Genomic DNA, 25,061 nt, shown 5'->3' with positions numbered 1-25,061 from the left:
ACCCCAGCTGGGGGGGCAGAACACAGGCAGGGCAGGTTGGCTGCCAACCAGGTTTGCCTGGTCCAGAGGTGCTGCTGGGAAGTGATTACACAGCAGGGAGGGTGCTACCAGGGACAGGGCTCAGGGGGACTGTGACCCCAGGCCCAGCTAGCGAGAGGGAGCAGATCCCACTCCCTTCCCTTCCAGACCGAGCTGTGGAAGGATCCCTCCTTGGAAAAGCTGAGGGAACTTGCTGGCCACAGCTCTGCAAACCCCCTTGGGGAAGGCTGCAGGGACAGAGTCCTGTGGGAGAAGGGATTCCTGTACTGGGAATGGGCTCCCCAAGGGGAAGTAGAACTGTGGGGAATCAGGAGGCAGCTGGTAGTGACCCAGGAATCCACAGGGTCCTTCCCCCTCTGCTCCAAGGTAGAGGAGGCTCCCCAAAGTCCTGACTGGCTTTGTGGGGAGCAGTTCCAAAGCATCACCCCGGGACTCCGTGACACGGGTACAGTAGCTTGCGGTGAAACTTCTGGGGGACCACCAGCTGCCTCCTGCTCCCCCATGACTGCATTTTCCCTAGGGGAGCCCATTCTCGCTACAGGAACCTCTCCCCATGGACTGTACCGCACTGAGGTTGGCCAGGTCCCTTAGCTTCCGCAAGGAGGGATCTTTCTGCAACTCGGCCTGAAACTCAGCAGCTGGGGAAGGGATGGGGACCAGCTCCCTCGTGCCGGCTGGGTCTGAAGCCACAGCCTCCCTGAGCCGTATCCCTGGGCACTCCCTCCCCTCCAGGGTAGGGCCCTGCACCTCGGGCAAGATAACCTCCCCGAAGTCAGGGCGTAGTGCCCCTCGCCGGCTCTGGGTCACAAGCAGGGCACCCTGGGGGTTGCTTGACCAGTCCTCCAGGGCCCCCCAATTAACACCTCAGTTAGCAAATGGTGATGCACCCCCACTTCCTTGGGGCCCTCGGCCCCCCATTTCAAGTGTACCCTCACCACGGGCACCTTGAATGGGGTCCTGCCCACCCCCGTCAGGGTCAGGTAAGTGTTGGGCATCACCCAATTTGGAGCTACCACCTCGAGCCGGGCCAGCGTCACCTCAGCCCCTGTATCCATTGACCTTCCTCCCATCCACCTCTCAGGGGAACAAGGCACTCACTCCGCAGGGACAGCCCCGCGCCCACCCTGTAAACAGAGAACTTTGAGTCCAGGGCATCCAGCCCCTCAGAGGAGCTAGCCTGGGGCCCTCCTTTCTCTTGAGCAGTTGATAAGCTGCCAGCCCCCCTTGCCTGGGAAGCCTGCCCCTCATCCGTCTGGGTCTCTACCCAGTTAACCCTCTATGGGTTCAGGCTGCTCAGTCTGTCCTTGAGTTTGGGGCACTGGGACCATATGTGGCCTCTCTGGCCACAGTAATAGCAGCCCATGTCCCATTGGGACCCTCAAGTTGGTCAGTTGGCCCTGACGCTGGGTGTTCTCCTTAATATAATATATGGAGATATACCTATTTCATAGAGCAGGAAGGGACCTTGAAAGGTCATTGAGTCCAGCCCCCTGCCTTCACTAGCAGGACCAAGTACTGATTTTGCCCTAGATCCCTAAGTGGCCCCCTCAAGGATTGAACTCACAACCCTGGGTTTAGCAGGCCAATGCTCAAACCACTGAGCTATCCCTCCCCTTGGGAAAGGATTCCCCATATTCCCCCTTTGGGAGGTTCCAGGGTGACTCTCTCTCTCTGCATCGCGGCAGGCCTGTTCCTTTGGGACTCCTCCCTGCCACCCCCTGACCGGCTCTTCACAAACTCATCGCCCAGCCGCCCTGCATGTCGCTGGTTCTCTGATTTTTTTGTCCATCAACCACAGCCTCAGGTCGGATGGGCACCGCTCATACAGTTGCTCCAGTACCAGCAGTTTAATCAGGTCCTCCTTCGTCTGGGCCCCACCAGCCCACTTGCTGGCATATCTTTCCATGCGGACGGCTAGTTGCAGATATGAGATCTCAGGGGTTTTACGCTAGCTCCGGAACCTTTCCCAGTACATCTCAGGAGTCAGCCCAAACTCGCGTAGCAGAGCGTTTTTGAATAGTTTGTAGTCCCCTTTCTCCGCCCCTTCCAGTTGGTGGTACAATGTGACGGCTTTGGGGTCCAATAAAGGGGTGAGAACCCAGAGCCTGTCCGCAGGATCAACCTGGTGCAGCTCCCAGGCTGTCTCAAAGGCATCCAGGAAGTCATCCATGTCCTCCCCGTCCTTAGGCTGGGCCAGGAAGCTCTTATCAAAGCTCCGTGCAGTCCTGGGTCCCCCCTCCCTCACCGCAGCCGGGGGCTCGTTGCCCCTCAGCCTGGCCAGCTCCAGTTCATGCTGCCTCTGTCTCTCTTTTTCCTCCCGTTCATGCTGTCTCTGTTTTTTGCGATCTTCCAGCTCTCTCAGTTTTCGCTCTTTTTCCCATTCCAGCCTCTTCAGCTCTACGGATGCCGAGCTTCACCAGGAGGGTCCCCTGCTGGCCGGGGAGGTCACATGCCCTTGGTATTTGCTGGGCTCCTCCCCACTCTTCCCCTAGGCATAGGAAGGAGGGGTCTCGGGAAGCCCTCAGCAGCCGGCTGACCACTCCCAGCTGGGACAGACACTGGTGCCTGCGCTGCATTTGCCAGGCTGCTTCCCTCAGAGACAGGGATCAGTTCATTCGAGCGATCTCCCTCCTCCAGCTGGGCAATGAGCTGTTCTTGGGTGAGCCTCCCACTGCGCAGCCCCCTCTGCTTGCACAGCTCCACCAGGTCGCTCTTAAGCCGCTTGGCATACATCTTCCTGCTGGCCACTCACAGGCCTGTGTGCTTGCCGCTCCCCCCAGTTTCCAGGGAGAGCCCTAGTGTGCCAGGCCTTCTCGAGCTCACTACCTTTTTGCCAGGGTCAAGCGGCAGAATCCCCCGGGGGACCGTTACTGAAAAAGTCCTACTTGCTGGTCACACACTCCCAGGGGTTAATCGCCCCCTGAAACCGTCCCTCGCTGACTCTTCAGCATACCTGGTCTCCATCAATCCCCCTTCATTTTACTGCTCCCCAGTCCCTTACTGCAGGAAGTGCTGTCCACGGGGTGCAGTAGATCCCACCACTGCCACCAGTTGTCACGGAGTGTGCAGGAGTCAGGGCCCTGCACCCCCCCTTCCTGCGATTCACCGTGACTCTCAGCCAGCCAGTACAACAGGTTTATTGGACAGGAACACAGTCTCAAGCAGGGCTTGTAGGTACAACCAGGACCCCTTAGCCAGGTCCCTCTCAAGGGCAAGGGTCTTAGACCCCAGACTTGGGGTTCCCTGCCTCTTCCCAGCCAGCCCCAAACTGAAAACAAAAAAGCCCTCCAGCCGGCTCTCTCCCCCTCTCCCTTTGTCCAGTTTCCCAGGCAAAGGTGTCGACTCGCCCCACCCCCCTTCCTGGCTCAGGTACCGTTCCTCACCTAAAGTCATCCCCTGCTCTCCCATGCCCCATGTAGACAGACAGTCCCAGTAAAACTAAATGACATTCCCAAGTCAATCCACCCCCCTCCCTACTGCGTCACAGTGCCATGCAGCAGCTGGCGCTGATCTGGGGGGAGGGGAGGCTCCCCTGGTGCTGTGCCAGCTTCCTGGGGGCTCTCACGGTCAGAATTTTACAAGTCACCTAGGGCCACTAGTGCAATGTTCACAAACATCTTCACTCCAGCTGCTCTGGAGCCCCCGGGGGAAGGTTCAGGACCCAGCCTGGGACAACTGCCCCCTCTGTCCTTACAGCATCTGGTGGGGGATGTATTTCTTTTACTGAACGCTGAGGGCCCCAGTGCAAGGCCCTGACAGCTGGGTGCTCCGTGTAGCTTCCTGCAGTGAGCGGATGCCTGTTCCCTGGGACAAGGCCAGGCAGGAATACACAACTGCAATCATGGGGTGTCAGCATCACTAAGCAGGCGAGGCCACCCCTCAGTCCTAGGCACCCGACTGGCCTCGAGTCAAGCGCAGCCTCAGGGACTTTTCCACCTCCAGCATCAGACAGCTCTCGTGGCTACAGCTCACTTAATTCCCTGCCATTGCAGGGGCCTCAGGCAGTGATGCCACCTCAGTCCCACCGCTGCCACACACGAGGTTCATCTGCTGAGGACTGAGTTTGGGCTGATTCCAGGTGCTGGCTGGGTGCTGCTCAGGGACCTGTGCTAGACAGCAGGTGAGACTAGCTGAGCAGATGGACCCTTTGGGCCTCAAACTCGACCGCTCAACAATCTGCCGCTGGAGTGACTGACGAGCGGTGCCCATGGAGCCAGGGTAAGGGGCACAAGGGAGCAACGATCAAGGGTGGTGCACAGAACTGCACCAAACAGCGTGTGAGTAAACACGAACTAAAGCACTGCAGGCAGCCATGGGGAAGCCCAAGGGCCGGTGGGACCCAATCAGCATCTGTCTAGAGCGGCTGATCCTTTGCACAGCCCAGACCATCAGCTACCACGGAGTGCTGGGCCCGTGCTCAGCCTCTCTAGGCCACCAGGAGCCATGGACTCCTCTTCAGCCCAGGCTCTGCTCGCTGCCTGAGACACATTTCGCAAACCAGAGGCCGGGCTGGTGCCAGGAGCCTGACAGATCCCATTCTAAGGCCCTGGGTGCAGCTGTTTGTAACTGTGCCAGAATAACTGGGTTCCAGCCGTGTCTGCCACATAGTCTATTTATTTATGGTTTGGTGTCATGTAACATGGCTCAGCTATTTTGGAAAAACATAGTGACTCGCCCTTGTTAAAGATTCGTGTCAGTGTTTTGCTGAGCTCTGGGTTTGGAGCAGGGACGTTGACCCCCATGTAAAAATTTGGCCGAGTTCTGAGACTCTAAAAAACATTCAGTTTGCACATGCTCTGTAGAGACTTGTCAGTGTTTTATGGCTAAATTTTCCCAAGATTGCCCCTGCCCTGAGCATGCTCCCTGCTCTCCCAGCTCTTACCGCCAGCCTGACTTTGTGCACCAACCCACAGAATGACTGAGCATGTGCCAGTGGTGGAGCAGGACTTTTCATTCCAGCCCCCAGAGACCACAGTGGTGGCTGGGCACCCGCAATGTGTCTACTGTGATCTCAACACTCCTGCTGCTGGAGCCCAGGCAGTGTGGAAGAGAAACTGTGACCAGGGACACAGAAAAGTGAGGAAGGCATAGGGACAGGCGGTAGCAGAAATCAGAGGGGACAGATCTAGAACCACTAGAGAACACTTCCCCCCCAGAACCTGGAATGGAACCCTGACCGCCCTCAGTCTCCATTTTCCATTGCTGTTGGCAAACTGCTGTGAAACCCCCTGGTGAAGGGGGATGTCTATTTCTGCCCTCTAGTGAGTGGTCAACATGGAGGATAACAGCCTTCTACTGCCATCAGCTACTCCGCTGGCTGAAGTGACAGGTCTGTGCAACTGGTTTAAAGGTTCCAACCCTGATGCTGACCTGTGTAGAGGGTCAGTAGGGTGCCAATGAGGGGCTTTTTTAAACAAAAGAAATCAGGAAGCTCCACCCACAAAGCCATGTTAAAGCCATTAGTTGCAGTCAGGTACTTGGGAAATGCCTGATTTAATGGTGGCTGCGCCACAGTGCTTGCACACCCAGCTACAAGCCTGCTGCAGCCTCCCAGGAGCTCACAGTGCAGGGTCCTAAGAGCTGGGCAGGGACCCTCATGTCCATGCGCTTTAAGACATGGCCCACATCACTGAGCTGGTGTCCCAGTCTGGACCTGCCAAGAGGCTGGGGGAGAGAACGAAGCAGAGTCGTTTCAGTGAAGACACACCAAAACAGAGCCCAAGACCATCCCTCCCGCCCTGCCCTCAACTCCACACTGATGCCTCTGGCTGGAGCAGGAGAGAAAGAGCTCTGCCCTTCCCCCCACACTTGGCAACAGTGCCACGCCAGGTGCAGGACAGAGCCTGGGTTCTGGCCTCTGTCCCAGGCCTCCCAACCTCCCCAATCCCAGTAGCTAGCACTCCACTGGCCTCTCTCTCAAGTCCCCAGCTCAGCTCCCTTTCCCCTATTGAGATGGGCAGGGCTGAGAGCCCCAAGGGGAGAGGCCACAGCACATTTGGGGAGCTGACCCATCTGATGCTGGCAGCTGCACCTGCTTTAGCGAGCTGTGACAGGAGCCCCAGCGTCCTGCTGCCAGGAGGCCGAAAGAGACACCCAGCCCCAGAGCTAACCTGGCGGCAGGCTAGCAAAGCCGTAGGAAACAGCAAAGAGGCCCAGAGAACAGGGTTTAATTTCAGAGCAAGCCAGGAGAGCCGCTGCCCCCCGTGAGACCAGACAGCGGAGATGGAGAAAATCCCAGAGAAAGTGACGCCTCCCCCTGCCCAGCTTTAGCTCCTGCTTTCCCAGCGAACCCCGGCGCCGTCTACAACCAGTGCAGGAAGCCCCTGCTCTGGGCCAGGCCGTGGACTGCACAGGGGTTGGCCCAGCCCAGGACACCTGGCTGAAAGCAACTGTCACCTCCTGGCCCTGCTCTCTGGGAGACTGGGACACGCACGCAGTGGGGTGCGGTTGGCAGGCGGGTGTACAGAGTGCGGCCATCTCACTGGGGAGTCTCATCACAATTCTGGGCGGGCAACACAGAAGCCACATGACCAGGGCTAACCAGTCGTCTGCCGCACAGCAAGCCTGGGAAGGGCAGTGGTGCCACAAAGCTGAGGCTGGCAGGGCCGGTTCCTACGAGGCTGCAGACAGGAAGTGGCTCCATGGTCAACAGGAAATGACCTCTTATGATCCAGAGCAACTCCCTCCTCCTCTGGCTTAGGAGCCGGGGGCTCAGAACAGGGTCAGGTTGTTCAGAGTCACTCGGAGTCAGGGCCAGGGCCGACACATGGGCTGTCCAGCCACCCCAGCCTGGCGCACGGTGCCGGCCGTGCCCAGCCCTCGGGGGCAGAGTCCTCACTTGCGGCGCCGTTTCGTCTTCTCTTTGCCTTTCTGAGCCCTCATGTCCTTCTTCATGCGGCTGTCCACCACCTTGAAGTGTCCCTTGACCCCCGCGGGGCGCCGCACACGCCGGCCAACCCCCTTCTTGGCTACCAAGTAGGTGACCTCCCGCTTCTCCTTCCCCAGGCCGGCCTTCTTGTAGATGCTGCCAGAGGAGAGGGGAGAGAGGTTAGAGCGGAGACCCTCCTTCTTGGCCCTGGCCAGCCCAGGGGGTGTCAATGTGACAGCTGCTGGGAGCAACTCTCAGCCCTGGACTCCACACGCTTCCTGGGGCACAAACAGCACTGGGCTGAGCGCCCGTCTCCACAGCCCTGGGAGCTGCCACGCCCTCCGGGGCCGCAGCCTCAGAAAAATATGGGGACCCCCTTCCAGTCTGACCCCTGCCACCTCCCCGCCTTTGTTCTCAGCTGCCTCTTCAGCCCCCGTCCAGCCAGCCCCCTGCTCTCCCACGTCACTGGCTGCACGACCCTCTTCTCAGAGCCCCCGGCTCTACGCCACTGCCTAGCATTGGTGCCCCAAGCAGCGGGGGCCTGGCCAAGGCAGGGGTGGGACCCTCCTGATGCGGCTCTGGAAGCCTGCCTGGCCTCATGGCCGTATGGCGGCCTGGCCCGGCTTCTGTTGTTCTGAGAGATCCGACCACCCCCTGCCCATGCCGTAGATCCCATCGTAACTCACCTGCGCAGCTGGGCCACCTTTTCACGCTCCGAAATATCCACTGTGCTCACCACAGCCTCTGCCTTCTTCTTCATCTGCTCCATCTTCTTCAGCAGCTGGGGGGAAACAGGAGAGGTCAGGGGGTGGCTGGGGGGCCCGGCCAGACAGCGAGAGTAGAGGGTGGGGGATGGGAAACCCGCCCAGAGACGCCAGCCATGCGGCTCACTTACCCGCCGCTTCTTCCGGGCCTTGGCCTCTGCCACCTTCTTGATGGGGCGGGCGTTGATCTGGCGCCAGTGCTGCCGGTATTCCTCCACCGTCTGCCGGTCCAGAGGCAGCTGCTTCCGGCGGTGCTGCTGCTCTTCCTGCTGGAACCACTCGGGCAGCTCCCCCTCCTCCTCGTTAAAGGCATACCTGGGGGAGGGGTGCCCAACAGGTGAGGGCAGGCCCCAGGGACAGGCACAGGCCTGGCCCCTCCTCCCCGCCTCCTTGGGGCTAATGGACAGAAGAGACACCACCCCCACGGGAAGTGACTGCCGGACACAGCTCACACCCACAGGGCAGGAGTCACATGAGGGATCCCCCCTTCTGCAACACACCCTGTTCTCTCCCCAAGAGTGAGAAACCAAGGGGGGCTGGGCCCCTCAAAATCACAGCTGACTCCCGCCCCTCCCCGGGCCTGCCCTGGCCACCGCCCCACGCTGCCTGCTGCCCCCGGTACCTGTTGAAGGAGTTGTCAATCAGGTCCCGCTTGGCTTTCCTGGAGGTGGCAATGACAGACCCCAGCGCGAGCCCCTCTGCATCCAGGATACGGGCTCTCTTCACTTGGGGGAGAAAACGGGCACATTAGGGCTCAGGCTGCTACAAACCCTCCCACCCGCCCCTGGCGTCTCCGTATACGAAACTGGTCACTCCCGAAGGCATTGTGCACCAAACCACTACCAATCCTGCACGTTTTATTTGTCACATAAATGTGGAGGCTCCAGCCTGGCCGTGGGGAGCAGAGGCGTCAGATCACCCTGCAGCTCCCCCCGGGACATGGACTCAGCGGTGAGGCTGCACCCAACCCTGACGCAGCACAAGAACCAGGCCTGCCCCAGAAACACCCCAGGGCCCTGCCCCTCCATGCCAGGGTGGGCCGGCAGGCTCAGCCCAGCAGAATCCAACTGTGGAGGGGCTCAGTGTGGGGGGATCCAGGTGTGGGTCAATCTCAGTGGGGGATCTGGAGGCATAGGGGTTTGTTGGGGGTTCTAGGTGCAATAGGACTCTGCACGGGGATCTAGGTGAAGGTGGTTGGGGCTCAGCGGGACGGGGGTCTGGATGGCTCGGGGATCCAGGTGCAGGGGGAGTGGTGGTCATCAGGAGGGGATCCTGAGTACGGGGGGGGTGGGGTGGGAAGTGACACTCAGTGGGAGGGTCTGGGTATGGGGTGGGGTCTGGATGCACAGCAGTTGGGCGGATGGGGGAACAACTCCCTGTACATGGATCTGTCCCCCAGCGGCTGAGGAGCAGCGGGTGCAGGACACGCAGGCGGTGGGGGGAGTTTTCAGAACTTCCTGCAGCTGGGGGAGGCTCTGACAGCCCCGAATGCCATGCAGGGGAAGAGGAAGTCCCATCCTCCCCAGCCCAGCTGGGACTAGCAGCTGAGCCCAGCGCAGGGTAGGAGCCACCAGCCAGGTCTTCCCCAGTCCCACCCCGACCCCACAGTGATTTACCTCTCTGCCGGCTGCCCTGGGCACTCGAAACATACTGCTGGGGAGGGTCACATGACCACTCTTGGTGCTTCCCTTTGCTTCCCCGTCAGAAAGTCATTTTTCTGCAGGGAAGCAAAGAAATCTGTGGGGCACATAAATTCTGCGCATGCGCAGTGGGGCAGAATTTCCCCAGGAGTAGAAACCTCCATGGCCTTATGCCCCTCTCCCGCCAGCTGGGCCTGTGCCCACCACCTAGCCCTGAGCTCCATGCTGGTGTCCAGGGGTGCAGACGCCCCAGCACACAGCCCCCCACTCAACTCACCTGGGTCCTCAATGGGCACCACCTCAAAGCCACCTGGCTCAGCGAGCGCCCGCTTCCTTCCCTTCTGCGACGTCTCCCTGGGGGGGAAGAGAGGAGCAGTCACTGCCGCTCATGCAGCGCCCCCCAAGGCGACAGTGCTCAGGACCGGGCAGGAAGGGCAGCCCCCTCCCAGCACACCCCTCCCACTGCATAGAGTCCAGGGGCCCAGGCCCCCTGCTACCCCCCACCCCCCCAACCGGGCAGGCCAGCAACCCCCATTTGCTCACCTCTCCTCGTCGCTGCTGCTGTCAGAATCCTCCTCGCCACTGCTCCTCCCGCCCTGGTCTTCGCTGGGACCAGCCCCCACGGCCTCCCTGGGCCCCACCTCCACTGCAGCTGCCTCCTGGGATGGGGGCAGCTTCTTCTGCCCCTTCCCCTTCACGTTCCCTGGGTGTGACAAGCAAGGCCAGTGGGTGAGGTGGACTGGGGGGCCACAAGGGAGCTCACAGCTGGGAGGGGCGTCGCAGCTAATAAGGGGGAATCCTGCTTCCCAGGGGCCCCAGCCACGCGGGCTGGATGGACAGCCTGGGACTGGTGTGCTACTTTCAGGGGAACCCTGCGCTCTGCCCCGTTTGGCGGGGCCCCTTTCCCTGGGGAGGCTGAGGCAAGGTCGAGCTCGTCTTACAAGCCCCTCCTCCCATTCAGTCGGTCCCGAGAGCAGGTCAGGGAACCAGGGCTCCAATTGCTTCTGTGACCCCGTGGCCAGTTCCTCGCCTGGACAATGGGGACCCAGCTCCCTCCGGGGCTTGGCTGCCAAAAACATACAGCTAGGAGTAGCATAAAATCCCTCCTTTACCTGTAAAGGGTTAAGAAGCTCAAATAACCTGGTTGGCACCTGACCAAAAGGACCAATAAGAGGAGAAGATACTTTCAAATCTGTGGGGGAAGGTTTTTGTTTTGGGTTCCTTTGTTCTCTCCAGGTCAGCGAGGAGCCAGGGCAGGGAAAATACATCTCCCTAAGCCATATCTGAACTAAGGGTCTAGTCTTGCAAAAACAGTAAATAGCAAAGAAATGCGTTAAATTACACTCGTCTACAATTTTTGAGAAGTCGTCTGCTTCAGAGATAAAATGTGCTATTTATTATGTATTTTGATGTGCTGAATTCAAATATGACAATTAAAACAACTGATTGGCTACTGTTTCTAAGATATTTAAGTTTTTACATTTTATGTCTATGTATATTGTGTAGATAGAGTTTTAATCATAAATTGTAAACCTAGGTCTTTTCATGTGTTTATGATTGCTTTACATGATAATATTTCACCTGTCCTGTTTATGTAACACTTTAAAAATCAGCAAAAGGGTTATATAAATAAAATTTATTATGAAACAAAAGGCAAAAAACTATTATGTACATAGTTTAGTCCTATTCAGTGTCTACTCGGCGTTTCTTGGCTTGTCTCTTGTATTCATTAAATGGAGCGTCTCTTGTCACTGTCAAGCATTGATGGGCTCCATTTGCCCTGATAGCGTTTCTCTATTGTTGCAATGTCCTGGTGAAATCGCTCGCCGTGCTCGTCGCTCACTGCTCCGCAGTTTTCGGTGGGAAAAAAATCTAGATGAGTGTGCAAAAAATGTATCTTTAGTGACATGTTGCAACCAAGGCTTTTGTATGCCTTGCGGAGGTTTTCCACCAACAACCTGTAGTTGTCTGCCTTGTTGTTTCCGAGAAAATTTATTGCCACTAACTGGAAGGCTTTCCATGCTGTCTTTTCCTTGCCACGCAGTGCATGGTCAAATGCATCATCTTGAAGAAGTTCACGAATCTGAGGACCAACAAAGACACCTTCCTTTATCTTAGCTTCACTTAACCTTGGAAGTTTTCCATGGAGGAACTTGAAAGCTTCTTGTGTTTTGTCAATGGCCGTGACAAAGTTCTTCATCAGACCCAGCTTGACGTGTAAGGGTGGTAACAAAATCTTCCTTGATTCAACAAGTGGTGGATGCCGAACACTTTTCCTCCCAGGCTCCAATGACTGTCAGAGTGGCCAATCTTTCTTGATGTAGTGGGAATCTCTTGCACGACTATCCCATTCGCAGAGAAAATAGCAGTACTTTGTGTATCCAGTCTGCAGACCAAGCAAGAGAGCAACATCCTTCAAATCACCACAAAGCTGCCACTGATGTTGGTCATAGTTTATGCACCTCAAAAGTTGTTTCATGTTGTCATAGGTTTCCTTCATATGGACTGCATGACCAACTGGAACTGATGGCAAAACATTGCCATTATGCAGTAAAACAGCTTTAAGACTCGTCTTCAATGAATCAATGAACAGTCTCCACTCATCTGGATCGTGAACGATGTTGAGGGCTGCCATCACACCATTGATGTTGTTGCAGGCTACAAGATCACCTTCCATGAAGAAGAATGGGACAAGATCCTTTTGACGGTCACGGAACATGGAAACCCTAACATCACCTGCCAGGAGATTCCACTGCTGTAGTCTGGAGCCCAACAGCTCTGCCTTACTCTTGGGTAGTTCCAAATCCCTGACAAGGTCATTCAGTTCACCTTGTGTTATGAGGTGTGGTTCAGAGGAGGAGGATGGGAGAAAATGTGGGTCCTGTGACATTGATGGTTCAGGACCAGAAGTTTCATCCTCTTCCTCTTCTGACTCAAGTGAGAATGATTCTGGTGCATCAGGAACCGGCAGTCCTTCTCCGTGGGGTACTGGGCGTATAGCTGATGGAATGTTTGGATAATGCACAGTCCACTTTTTCTTCTTTGACACACCTTTTCCAACTGGAGGCACCATGCAGAAGTAACAATTGCTGGTATGATCTGTTGGCTCTCTCCAAATCATTGGCACTGCAAAAGGCATAGAATTCCTTTTCCTGTTCAACCACTGGCGAAGATCTGTTGCACAAGTGTGGCAGCATCTGTGTGGGGCCCACCTCTTGTCCTGATCTCCAATTTTGCAGCCAAAATAAAGGTGATAGGCTTTCTTAACCATAGTGGTTATACTGCGCTTTTGTGATGCAAAGTCACTTCACCACAAACATAGCAGAAGTTATCTGCACTGTTCACACAAGTACGAGGCATCTCTACTCACTTTGGCTAAACAGAAATGTGTCCCTTTGCAAAATCAAACACTGACAAATAAGAGAGCACGACACTATGATTTCTAGAGCTGATATAAGGCAATTTGTTCAGCAGAGTGATGTAAGCTTCGTTATGATTGCATCATCCATGACTTCTAGGAATAACATGATGCAATTCATATCATGTATGATGCAATACCAGCTTCAGATTGCATCATTCATTGTTTTGTCTAAAAAGCAAGTACTGTCCAAACCCAATCATAGATTTATTCATAGATCCAGTCAAAGATGTATTTTAGTCATTTCTGGTTTAAATTGAGATCCCTTCCCTTTATAACTCACGTATCCTCCGTCATTCCCAAGTTAAGGGTCGTATATACTGACCCAATAGCATATCTTGAAAACTAGAGCCAATCAACAATTTTAAGCATCATTTTCGTTCTCAGTGACCCAGAATTAGTAAAGTTTGACTACATTTATTTCAGAAGCATTTTGGCTGTAGAGCAGTGTTATCTTTTGTTGTAGCTTGTGAATTTTCCCTGTGCTAAGAGGGAGGATTATCCCTGTTTTTGTAACTTTAAAGTTTTGCCTAGAGGGAAAATCCTCTGTGTTTTGAATCTTTTTGTTACCCTGTAAAGTTATCTTCCATCCTGATTTTACAGAGGTGATTCTTTTATCTTTTTTCTAAAATAAACTTCTTTTAAGAACTGATTGTTTTTCAGTGTCCTAAAGACCCAGGGGGGTTGATCTGTGCTCACTTTGTAACCAATTGGTGAGGATATTATTCACAAGCCTCCCCAGGAAAGGGGGTGTAGGGGTTTGGGGGGATATTTTGGGGGAGGTAGGGCTCCAAGTGGCCCTTCCTGAATGTTTGTTTAAATCACTTGGTGGTGGCAGCAATACCAAGGGCAAGGAAAGAATTTATGCCTTGGGGAAGTTTTAAATCTAAGCTGGTAAAAATAAGCTTAGCGGGTTTTTCATGCGGGTCCCCACATCTGTACCCCAGAGTTCAGAGTGGGGAGGGAACCCTGACAGGCGCCACCCCCAGAGACAGCCGGCCCCGTGCACGCCATGGCCCCCTTCTCACCTGGTAGCGGCTTCTTCCTCTCGGACAGCGCCTGCGCCTGGCTGATCTCCAGGGCCTCGTCCACATCATCCTCAATGCCGGCAAAGACCTCCTAGGGACAGGGAGGGGTTGGTCACAGAGGGCAGGGCTGAGCTGATGGGAGGGCAGCAGGAGACATGAATGGCAGGAGCTGGCAGGGATGGGGGGTAGGAGGAGACACGTGGGGGGATGGGAGGGAGCGAGGGGATGTTTGAGTTAAGGATGCAGGCCCTCGTGTGTGGGCTGCTTTCACTGCGCTCCCTCCTCTCCCCCCATCCTTGGGGTCCCTGCAGCCCACGTGGGGAGACTCTGGACCCTGTAACTCCCCAGCCCCAGCCAGGCCTCCCTGGGGGAGCTCAAGAGTCTCCTGCCAGCCATTAGCACCACGGCTCACACGCAATGTGCTGCCACCAGAGGGTGACAGGCCTTGCTCCAGCCAGCAGAGGGCAGGTGGGCCCAGGTGAGGCTGGAGCCGCTGCACAGAGGCTGGGACACCCCCCACCTCGGGGCCTGGCACTTCCTGACCAACTGGGGCACTCACCTTCCCGAACCACAGGTTGGTCTGCCTCTCCTCCAGCACCGACTTCTCCTCCAGGGGCACCAGCAGAGGATTCTCCTCCCCCTCCTCCTCTGTCACCTGCTGGAAGGTCCCTCTGCAACACAGCCAGCCGGGCACGCTCAGCCCCAGGGCCACGGACAGGGGCCTGGCGGGGGCAGCCAGGCTGCCTGGCACAGGGCTCCCTGGGGAGGGACACTTGGAGCCAGGTGGGCAGCTAACCCCTGGGAAAGGGGCAGAGCCTCCCACCGCAGTGGTGCTGCGAGGGTTAAAGGCCAGGCAGGCCAACCCAGTCCACCTGGTCATCACCCCAGCCAGTCACAGCGCCCCCTACTGGGAGCCCAAAGTAGAGAGGCTGTCATTTGCCCAGCACCCCTCATGGCCATGGCCCTACCAAATTCACATCGTTTTCGTAAATTTCACTCATAGCATTTTTAAAAGCTTGAAACAGTGTTGTAACAAAGCATGAACATGTATTTAAAAATGGCAAAAGATGTAAAGCCCATGCCAACTCCCCCCCAAAAAGTGACAACCGGCCAATACTGTGCCACCTTCACTTCTGTTCTGCCTTCAGAGCTGGGAAGCCAGCCAGAATTCGCCGCTCTCCAGGCAGTGCAGAAGTAGGAGTGGCGATGCCACACCCCCCTCCCAGGTTTGTGAAACGCTGCTTAGGGTAAAAGTTCACAACAGACCAGATGTTATTACAAGGGAGACAGATTTCATCCTCTGTGACACGGTTTTCACGGCCCCCAAGCTGCTCCAAGTAGGTGGAGTTTACTGCACTGCCAGGATCCTTCACCTGCCCCCCACTCTCCACAGTGGCTCTGACCTCTTTGGGCCCAGCCCCCGCTTGGCTTCCTGCAGCCGCTCCTCGATGTCAGCCAGCTCGTCTGAGCCCAGGTCGCTGGCCAGAGACACGTCGTCCGCGTCGTCGTGCTCCGAGAGGGCCATGTCGTCGTCCTCGTGCGGCGCCTCCAGGAAGGCGTCCGCAGATGCCATATCACCCCTGGCCACCTCGTTCAGCAGCTGAGGAGCAGGGAGCGAGGGTCAGGAGCCAGGCCCCACAGAAATCAAATCATCCTGCCTCCTCTTCCGCCCCTGCCGCTCTCCCAGCCCAGCCCCCACCTGGAGTGTGTCCCCCCACCACTCTCCTAGCCCCGCTCACTCCCCTGTAGCCTGCCCATTTCCCGAGCCCCCCCAACCCCCCGGCTCTGCCCCGAGCAGACATGGGCTGTCATGCCGGTGGGGAGCCAGCTGCTGCCCCCGCAGCCTCACCCGGGTCTTGCCGATGGTTCGGAGGGAGAACATGCCAGTCTCGCCCTCGTCCGCGATGGAGACGCCGGGCAGGTCCATCTTCAGCTCGATGCGCTCGCGCTGCTTCCGCTGCTCCTTCAGGATCTTCTTCTTCTTCCTGGGGGGATCCCCGCCGGGGGGGGGGGGGGGTGTCACGCTGCAGCCAGAACTCCACAGCTGCCATCACAGGGATGGGAGCCCGGCTGCCCCATCCTGCCTCCCAGCAGGCCTGTCTGACTGCACCCCCCCCCCCCCCCACAGATGGAGACCCCTGTGCTGAGGGGCTGGGCCCATAACTCTCACAGCTGTGCAGTCATGGGGGAAGGGGCACCCATCATAGTGCCTCCCTGAGTGCTGGGGCAGAGCACTGGGCAGCCCCTGGGGCGGCATGGCTACCACCAGGCAGTGAGCGCCAGCTGCACATGGAGCCGGCAGGGCAGGGGTGTGTCAGAGCAGGCCTGGCTGGCGGGACTGCTGGGTTCTATTCCCAGCTCTGCTGCAGACCATGGGAGCTTGGGCCAGTCACTCCCCTCAGGGCCTCTGCTTCCCTCCCATGCTGGGGTGGGCGAGCGTCTGAGCCAGGCTGGGGTCCTGAGCCCAAAGGAAACTGCTCCCAGAAACAGTCCTGAGAGGAGGGGGTCAGGGAGAGGCACATGGGGGTACTCAGGGTGTGACAAAGTGGTTTTTTTTCTTGTTTTCTGTGGAGTTTCAATGGTTTGCATGCGGAGGGGGTAGGACTCAGTTCCCTGGGTGTTACTGGTTTAATGAGGTGAGGGGAGAGGGAGTTTGTTTTGGAGAGGACTTGGGGACCCAGCCCATGGGCGGGAGGATGGATACCCCAGTGACCGGTGACTTGGCGACCCGGAGGCCCAGCTGAGGAGACGCAGCCGGTTCTGGCTAGTGGGCGGACAATGGGCTGCAGAGTGAGGACCCAGTGACCTAACCAGCTGATTCCAGCCAGAGGACAGAAGGGAGGAGAGGAGGCCCCAGTTTACGACCCTGTTTACCTGGAGAGAAGACAATGGACAGAGGCGGGGCTTGGAGCAGGGGATATCAGATGCCCAGCTGGGAAGCAGGGGGGCTCTGGGCTGGAGAGGGGGAGCAGGCAGAGCCCACCTGGATGCAGAGAGACTGGGATGTGCTGGACTGAGGGAGGCCAGGCCTGAGGCCTTGAGAGTTTCCTGTGCTGAGTTCACCCCTCAATAAACCCTCCTGTTTTATGCGGGCTGAGAGTCACTCCGGTCTAGAGAACAGGGTGGCATCAACCCCTTCGGGGGTGAAGGCCCGGGGACTCCAGAGCGAGGGGACTCCCGAGGGGGTCCACGGCGAGAAACAGATGTGCTAAGGCTCTGAGAGGTGCGGCTCCAGGAGGTGGAGGGTCCTGACCCCGAGAGAGAGTGGACCCCCGAGAAGGGCTGTCTCACTAACAGGGGCACCCCCCACGGACCACACGGGGCCAAGAGTGGGCACGATCTGAGAGTCCGTGACACAGGGCAAATAGGGGTACCGGTGGGGGGAGGCACCCTGGGAGAGCCTCCTGCAGCATTTCTACTGGCTGGACACCCCAGCCCAGCTGAGGACGGGCCCACCACATGCCCGTAGCAGGAGCACAGAGCTTCCCCCACCCCTGGGTGCTGGGGAGGGCAGTACTCACCTCTTCAGCTCAGCTACTTCCTCTGCCTTCAGCTCCGCCAGCCTCAGCTCCATCTCCTCCTCCTCTGCGGCTCCATCCCCAGCTGCTCCCGACATCTTCACGGCCTCATCCTCGCCGCCCTCCTCCTCCTCGCCGGAGCTCAAGCTGCCAGAAGATGGAGTCACTCAGCCTGGCCCTGCCCCACCCAGCCAACCCTGGGCCAGGCTCCCCAGCGCCACCAGCTGGCGGGCACGAGCTACGGAGCGCCCCCTGGTGTGCGTGGAGGGGGCAGTTGCAGATTTTGGAAGCCACATTTCTCCTCCTACCTGATGTCCAGCTCCTTGGCCTGCTCCTTCAGCTTCCTGGCCATAAAGCGACGCAGCTTCATCCTCCAGTTCAGCAGGGCCCTGAGCAGAGAGGCAGCGAGTTAGAACCAGCCGCCCCAGGCAGTGCCGGACTCCCCAAGCCCAGGCCGCGTGCCCCCTCCCCCCCACCAGGGTACCTGAGCTCCTTGCGGCCCAGCACACGGATGTCCCGGCAGCACTGGCGCAGCTCCTCAGTGGTGGCGCTGTGCCGCTCCAGCTCGCTGTCCCCCAGCGTGATCTGCACAGGAGCCAAAGGGGAAAGGCTGCAGCTGTCTCCTTCCCGAGACCAGCAGCCCTCGCAACTCTTCCCCTGCCCCAAGCCCAAGCCTGTGGGTCTCACCAGCAAGCCCCTGGGTACTGCTAAGTGCCCTGCCGGTGTCCAGCAGAGGGGCTGAGCCAAGCCCAGGCTGTGGGCCCTCCCTGCTCTGCTCCCACGGGGCTGGCCTGGCCCTGGGCACTCACCTCATTGGCCTTGGAAAGGAAATCCACAGGGTTGGGGGCCTTGAGGAAATCCATCAGCGTGAAGCGGTGATAGAGCGTCGTGTCACCTTCTGCGTATCCCTCCGCCTGCGAGACGGGAGGATGGGGTCAGAGCCATAGATTCACGGCAGGGACCATTAGATCAGCTAGTCTGAGCTCTGGCCTAGCCCAGCCATTTCACTTCCCCCCTCACACCCACATGGAGCCCAACGGCTTGTAGTGCCTGAAGCTCCTTCCAAAAGCCTCCAGCCTGGAGCTGATGACAGCGAGATGGGGCCCCCCCCTTCCCTGGGCAGTTTGTTCCAATGGCCAATCGCCCGCTCAGGAAACACGTCCTGCCTCATCTCTAACTCGAACGTGTCTAACATCAGCTTCCAGTCAGGGGTTCTCGTTCTGCTGTCGTCCTTAACGAGCCCGTTAGTCGCCGGTATTTTCTCCCCATCAAGATCAAATCACTGTTGTCAAGTCAACTCTCAGTCTGCTCTGTGATCAGCGGAACATACTGAGCTGTGTGTGTGTCACCAGCTCCCTAATCGGTTTTGTGGCTCTTTTCTGCACCCTCTCTAAAATGTCAACATCCTTATAAATGCGGACCCCAGACTGGGGTGCGGTCTCCAGCATCGGTCCCAGCAGCGCTGTACCGGACTCAGCTCCGACTCCCCTTTTCACACAGCCACGGGTCACGTCAGCATCACCTCGGGAGCTCAAGGGCAGCTGCTTGTCCACGATGACTCCTAGGTCCTGTCCCGACTCCCTGCTTTCCAGGACGCAGGCCCCCATTCCGCAGATACGGCCCTAGACACGACCTCGCCTTTGGCTGTATTACAACACCTGGTGCCTCACTCCACAAATCTTTGGCTCCGCTGCACATCTGCTATTTGCTTCCAGACTGATGAAAATGTTGAATGACGTCAGGTCCTAGTATCAGGCCCTACGGAAGCCCACTGGACTCTCGCCCATTAGATGATGACGCCTTTTGAGATCTGTCAGTTCGCCAGGTCTTAATCCACTTACTGCATGCTTTGCAGGTACGGCACAGCGCTACGTTTACAGTTAGAATGTTGTGCAGTACTAAGACAAGTACCTTTCAAAGAATGAAATCACGGTTGTTTGACAAGACACCCCCAACCCCCCCATCACATTAACTGGCATTAATTAACATCAGTAGGTTAGAGATTTTCTCAGCCAGCTCTTTTAGGACTTTTTGGTTGCTAGTGACTTGCTGATTTAAAAATGTTTGTTCCTAGTAGATGCTTTTTAACATCCACCTTGGTTGCTAACGGACTAGAAAGTACTTCACCATTCTCATGTAATACGAGATCATAATCCTGCTTCTTGCCAAACACACAAATATTTATTAAACGCTTTTCTGCCTTTTCTATATTAACAACTTTACCATCTCCTCCTAGCGTAATAGGCCTATACCAGGGGTCGACAACCTTTCAGAAGTGGTGTGCTGAGTCTTTATTTATTCACTCTAATTTAAGGTTTCGCGTGCCAGTCATACATGTTAACGTTTTTAGAAGGTCTCTTTCGATAAGTCTATAATATAGAACTAAACTATTGTCCTATGTAAAGTAAATAAGGTTTTTAAAATGTTTAAGAAGCTTCATTTAAAATTAAATTCAAATGCAGAGCCCCCTGGACCGGTGGCCAGGACCCGGGCAGTGTGAGTGCCACTGAAAATCAGCTTGCGTGCCGCTTTTGGCACACGTGCCATAGGTTGCCTACCCCTGGTCTATACCATTGCTAGCATTTATTTTGTTCCTAATATCCTTAAACTCTTTATTGTCTTTAGCTATGAAAGCCAGGGAGTTTATCCTGATCTCTTTAGTTTCCCTTATCAACTTTCTACCCTCCATAACTTCTAATTTATACCCATTGCTATGCATTTCCCCTTTTTTCCACGTGTTATCTATTACTTTTTTATGTCTAATGGTCACTTTCTCTTCACCACTGAACCAGGATGGGATTTTAGGCCATGTTCTTTCTTGACTGTAGAATCATGGCTTTTTGGCCATGGAATACACCCTTTTAAAAGGGCTCCCAATTTTCATGCCTACATTTTTCCTCCCCGGCAATTTCACTCAGTTTTCCTCGGCTTTGGACGTTCGAAGCGCCAAGCATATACATTACTAGCCAGAGGGGATGAGTAAACAGCAGGCTCCACTCGGCAGGGTCCAAGCGCCACAGCCTCCCCCAGCCCCACTCTAAATGTGGACTCCTCTCCTCATCCCTGGGGGCTGCTCTCCCTGCCCCAAAGGGCCTCCCCTCACAGCCAAGCCCCCCGGACTGCTCACTTGTACCTTTGGTTTCTTTTTGGTCACCAGCTCGCTCACAGATTTGGCCTGAATCTCAACTTCCTTGAAGGCAAATTTGGGATCAAAGAATTTGCTGTCAATTTTATCTGGGGACAGATATCCTGAGAGAGGGAAAAGGAAAGGATTAGAGGTGTCAGCCAGCAACCCCCACTCCCTTCCCACCCAGCAACCCCCGGCCCCAGCTCACCCTGGCAGACGACGAAGATCTCGGCCGACTCGTTGCGGGAGGCCTGTGGCTTGGTGGCCTGCACCTTGCGAAACAACTGCTGGAAGATCCACAGGAGGGGCTGGTAGTCGCGGGAGCGGAAGACTTTTGTGATGAACCAGCCGCCCTTGGAAAGGAATTCACAGGCCAACTTCAGGGCCATAAGCGTCAGGTTGGCTGGAGTGGAGAATGGAGCTGGATCAGCGCCAAAGCCAACCCTGTTGAGCCTTCACTCCCAGTGGCTCCAAGCGTGGCAGACCGGGAGCAGGAGCCCGCTTGATTCTGGTTCCCACGGTGCCTGTCGTGGTACTTGAGGGGAAGGATGGGGCAGGGGGCGGGGCCGGGCCGGACTCAGCCCTGGGCCTGCTGAGGAGACAACCCCACAGGCACTCGCCTGGCGCGGCGCGTTCCTTTCCCTCCCCGGGGCACCTGTCTGACACTTCCATGGGGCCCAGGCCTCCTGCCGCTCTCTGCTCTGGAGCATACGACCGACAGTGCTGGGTCCCGATCCCTCGTAACTGGGCCGGCCCCAGAGGGCCCTTTGCTCCTGCACTGGGGTCGATGCGACAAGGACTGCTGAGCTGGACCCGGGGAGCTCCAGGGCGCTAGGGATGGAGCTGAACCCTTGGCTGTCACAGGGACCGGGGCCGCCGGCGAGGGGGTAGGTACCTTGGGAGTATGCGTCATGCACCCAGCTGGCCCCCACATTGGGGGCCCCGTCGTTCAGCACCACGTCCACCTTCCACGTCTGCAGCTCCTTGCGCACGGCCTGGGGGGCGAGGGCAGGGGGTGAGCCTGGGACACCCTCCCTGCCAAGACAGCCCCCCTCACATTTGCTACAGCAGAGTGGGGGAGGGGGGCGAGGGCACAGTGAGCCTGCCGCCCCTCCCCCCACGTCAGGCCTCCCCTCCAACCCCCAAGACCAACGCTCCCTCCAGCCTACAGAACCTGCGTCCCAGGGCTGAGCCAAACCCAAGGGTCCTACCCACTCCCCCCAAGGGGGACCGGCGGGGGTGGCTTGGGGATCCCACTGCAGAGAGGCCTCTGGGTGAACATGATGCCCCCCCATCCCCCCAGAAACAGGGCTGGGGGAGATGCGCTAAAGTATCCAGCTGTCGGGGTTCAGGAGGCATTGTGGGGTGGGAATTACCTGGCGACATTTCTCCGTGGTGATGTCCTCCTGCAGCGTCACCACGTTGGGGATGGGCTTAATGGGGACCAAATCCACCCCTAGGAGAGAGACACTCAGCATCTGCCAGACCCCCTCCCCCAACGAGGGTGCTGCCCTGTTCTCAACAGCCCCCAACTCCCATGAGGGGTGGCGCCCGCCCAGCCATCAGGAGGGACAGTGTCCCCTTCCCAACCAGCCCCTCGGCGACTGCCCCTTCTCTCCTGACCCCCAGGCATCCTGTCCTGCCCCCGCCCCACTCACCAATAATGAGGCTGGAAACCGGCATGAACTTGGAGGCCACCTGCAGCCTGTGGAGAGGAGAGAGGGCCAGAGACAGTGTAAGGCCTCGCCCCCCATAATGACCCACATGGGTCCCCCTGCTTCCCCCAGCACCATCACGGAAAAGGAGACGAGCCCCACGGCTGACTCTGACAGAGGAGAAACCCAGGCAGGGCGGGGCTCTGCGCCCACCCCTTGGGGCCTGGCACCCTGACGAGTCTACACAGCCCATGGATATGGCTGTTTGGGGTAACCCTCACACCAGGCTGGTCCGAGACTGGGTGGAGGGCACAGTGTGGGGGTCCAGCTTGGAGGGCCTGGTAGCGTTGGGAGCTGCTCCCCCGACTCACAGCAGTCCCTGCCCAGTTCACGCTGCCTCAGCTGGGGACAGATGTGTTACCCTGGAGGGCTCTGCCTTCCTCTTTCATGGGGAGACACCTGCGATATCTCATCTGGCGGAGCTCCCTGGGGCTTCAGCCCACACAGGGCCTGCGGGGCAGTATGGGTCCCGTGCTTCCCTATGGGCCGGCAAAGCCCCAGCAGCAGCTCCAGCCTGGGCACTGATCTCTCGCCACCCACTGCCTGCTCCTGGAGCCGCCCGCTATGGGACAGTCACCCGGGGCTTGGGGCAGGAAAGTGATGGCGCCCCCTGGAGTCCGACAGGCGCAGGGCTCCCCCCGCGGCCGCAGCTGGCGATGGCCACAAGGCTGTTCACCAGCCCGGGGATGTTGGACAGTGTCTGGTCCTGCCCCCGAGCCATGGAGCTGCCGCACAATTCCTCATCTGCCCCAAGACTCAGTTCGTTGGCCACCAACGGAGCCCAGGAAGCAGGCAGGGCTGCACATGGGCTCTGGGCCTGCCCAAGGTGTAAGCGAGCGGGCTGGAGCTCTGCCAAGCCAGCCAAGACATTCTCGCCTCCTGTCACCCTGCCAGCCCCCGTTCCAAGGGCCGGCGGGTCCCCTGGGCTCTGACAGGCAGCCGTGGCCCCAGTCACTCACCAGCCCCCAGGGGCCGCGCACAAGTCCAGCAGCGCGCGGGATTTTGGCAGGAACTGGAACTTCCGGTTGAGCTGAATCAGCTTGAAGGAGGATCGCGAGCGAAAGCCTAAAGGGAGGGAGAGTCAGAGCTTTCCGGGGGTCTGGGTGAGTCCGCAGGTGCGAGGGGGGACGTCGCCAGCCCCCAGCAGCTGCTGCAGGGCAGGAAGTGGGGAAAACTGGAACGAGCTGTGGCGGGGATCACAGCCCAGGCTGGGCCCTGCGTGGGAGGTCGCGGCCCAGCAGAGGTAGGATGTGGGTGCTGAGGGGCAGAGACGCCCCCAGAACTCAGCAGATCCCGCCCCTCGCCCCCGCTCACCCGTCTCCTTGGCCAGGCGGTAGAACTTGTCCCGGCGACTCTTCCCCACTTTGCCCTTCTTGCCCATGTTGGGGGGTGAAGGTGCCCGTAGGCTCGCTCAGGCCCACAGGCTCGGCTCGCTCTCTGGCAGGCGGGGGAGCCCCACGAGCAGTCCCAGGCAGCAGTGCACACGCCTTCTGCGGAGAGACGGGAAGTGGTAGCAGATTGAACCCAGAGTCCAAATCGCCCCTCATCGGCTCTGAGCCCCCCGGGAAGCACGTCACTCACCCCAACGCTCGGCTGGGGGAAGGGAGGCCCCCTCCCATCCCATTCTCTGCAGCTGCCCTCCAAGCCAGACTGCTACCGATCAAGGAGTGAGTAACCACACGACTCCGTCCGAGGCCCCCACAGGGACCCCAGTACCAGCCCCACTCCTGTCTACAGAAGGACAAGCCTCTAGATGCATTTCGCAAAAAAGAGTTCTGTGGCACCTTATAGACCAACAGATGCAGGCACGTCTGACGAAGTGGGTATTCACCTAAGGTGCCACAGGACTCTCTGTCGCTTTTTACAGATCCAGACTAACATGGCTACTCCTCTGATTCTAGGTGCATTTAGTGCCCCCGCCCCCCCAGAAAAAATCCATAGGATAGCAGAATGCCACCTATTACATGGTTAGCTACGGCCCCCTCGCACTGTGACCCCAAGCCCCAGTGCAACTCGCACCCACACCACCTCCCGGAACAGCAGCTGAGTGGGGCGAGGACTTGTCAGACCCCCAGACAGCGGGGAGACCAGATCCACACCCGTTGGCTCCAGCCCAACACCCCAGAAACGGGGGGAGGGGCAGCGCCAAGCACCTGGCGAGGCCCCCAGGGACCCAGCTAGGAACGCGCTGGGCCGGCTGGTGGCTTCCAGCTGGGGGCAACTTTGGAAGAAATTAATTCCCCCAATTCCCCCCGCCCTCCCACTAATCCCCACGCGAGTTCCCCCCAACCCCCGCACCCCTCCCACCTATCCCCCCCACTCCCAATGCCCACGCGAGTCCCCCCACCCCATCCCCTCCCACTAATCCCCACGCGAGTTCCCCCCAACCCCCGCACCCCTCCCACCTATCCCCCCCTCTCACCAATCCCCACGCGAGTTCCCCCCAGCCCCTATCCCCTCTCACCAATCCCCACGCGAGTCCCCGCTCAAATCGCCCCACTCCCTCCGAATCCCTGACCCGACTCACCCCGGCCCCGACCCGGCTACTGGTGGGTGCAGCCTGCACACCACATGCACGCGCCAAGCTCCTTCCCACACTGCCCCGCGGCGCCTTCACTTCCGTTTCCGTCACGACGCTGCCCTGCCGCCATCTTGTGAGTGGCGTCCAGGCGCTGAGGCGGAGCGGGGCCGGCGGGGGAACACGGCGCCCAGGATGACTTAGGGGAACATTCTCCTCAGGGTGTTTTTCCCCATTTCCCTACAAGGCCGAAGGTTACTGGAGAGACCCTACCAAGATGGCGGCTCAGGACCGGAGGCGGCGGCCATCTTAGGTGTGGTTATTTGAGGCCGGAAGCGTGATGGGTGTTTTGAGCGTTCATAGAGTCAGAGAAAGGAAATGACGCCTATGCGCTTCCTGCGCGTGCGCACGGGGGAATGGGTCGAG

General features: G+C 58.0%; 1 protein-coding gene across 1 annotated transcript; it reads right to left on the bottom strand.

The window, feature by feature from the left end:
• Positions 1–6,190: 6,190 nt before the first annotated feature.
• Positions 6,191–25,036, bottom strand: FTSJ3 (FtsJ RNA 2'-O-methyltransferase 3). Its single transcript, XM_054014205.1, has 22 exons — positions 24,645–25,036; positions 23,432–23,607; positions 23,077–23,182; positions 22,061–22,107; positions 21,779–21,858; positions 21,298–21,397; positions 20,611–20,805; positions 20,409–20,524; positions 18,085–18,189; positions 17,760–17,860; positions 17,584–17,664; positions 17,279–17,422; positions 15,607–15,742; positions 15,161–15,357; positions 14,317–14,428; positions 13,758–13,848; positions 9,855–10,014; positions 9,589–9,665; positions 8,294–8,396; positions 7,803–7,986; positions 7,594–7,688; positions 6,191–7,063 (listed from the first exon to the last, which is right to left on the bottom strand). Exons 2-22 carry the CDS (start codon positions 23,496–23,498, stop codon positions 6,874–6,876), a joined length of 2,487 nt encoding a protein of 828 aa, XP_053870180.1. The 5' UTR covers positions 23,499–23,607; positions 24,645–25,036; the 3' UTR covers positions 6,191–6,873.
• Between the last annotated feature and the right edge of the window lie 25 nt (positions 25,037–25,061).

Source organism: Malaclemys terrapin, chromosome 25 (assembly GCF_027887155.1).
Source record: "Malaclemys terrapin pileata isolate rMalTer1 chromosome 25, rMalTer1.hap1, whole genome shotgun sequence".
Classification (NCBI taxonomy): domain Eukaryota; kingdom Metazoa; phylum Chordata; order Testudines; family Emydidae; genus Malaclemys; species Malaclemys terrapin.
Note: the sequence above shows the minus strand (reverse complement) of the source record. Positions and strands in the feature narration are given on the sequence as shown.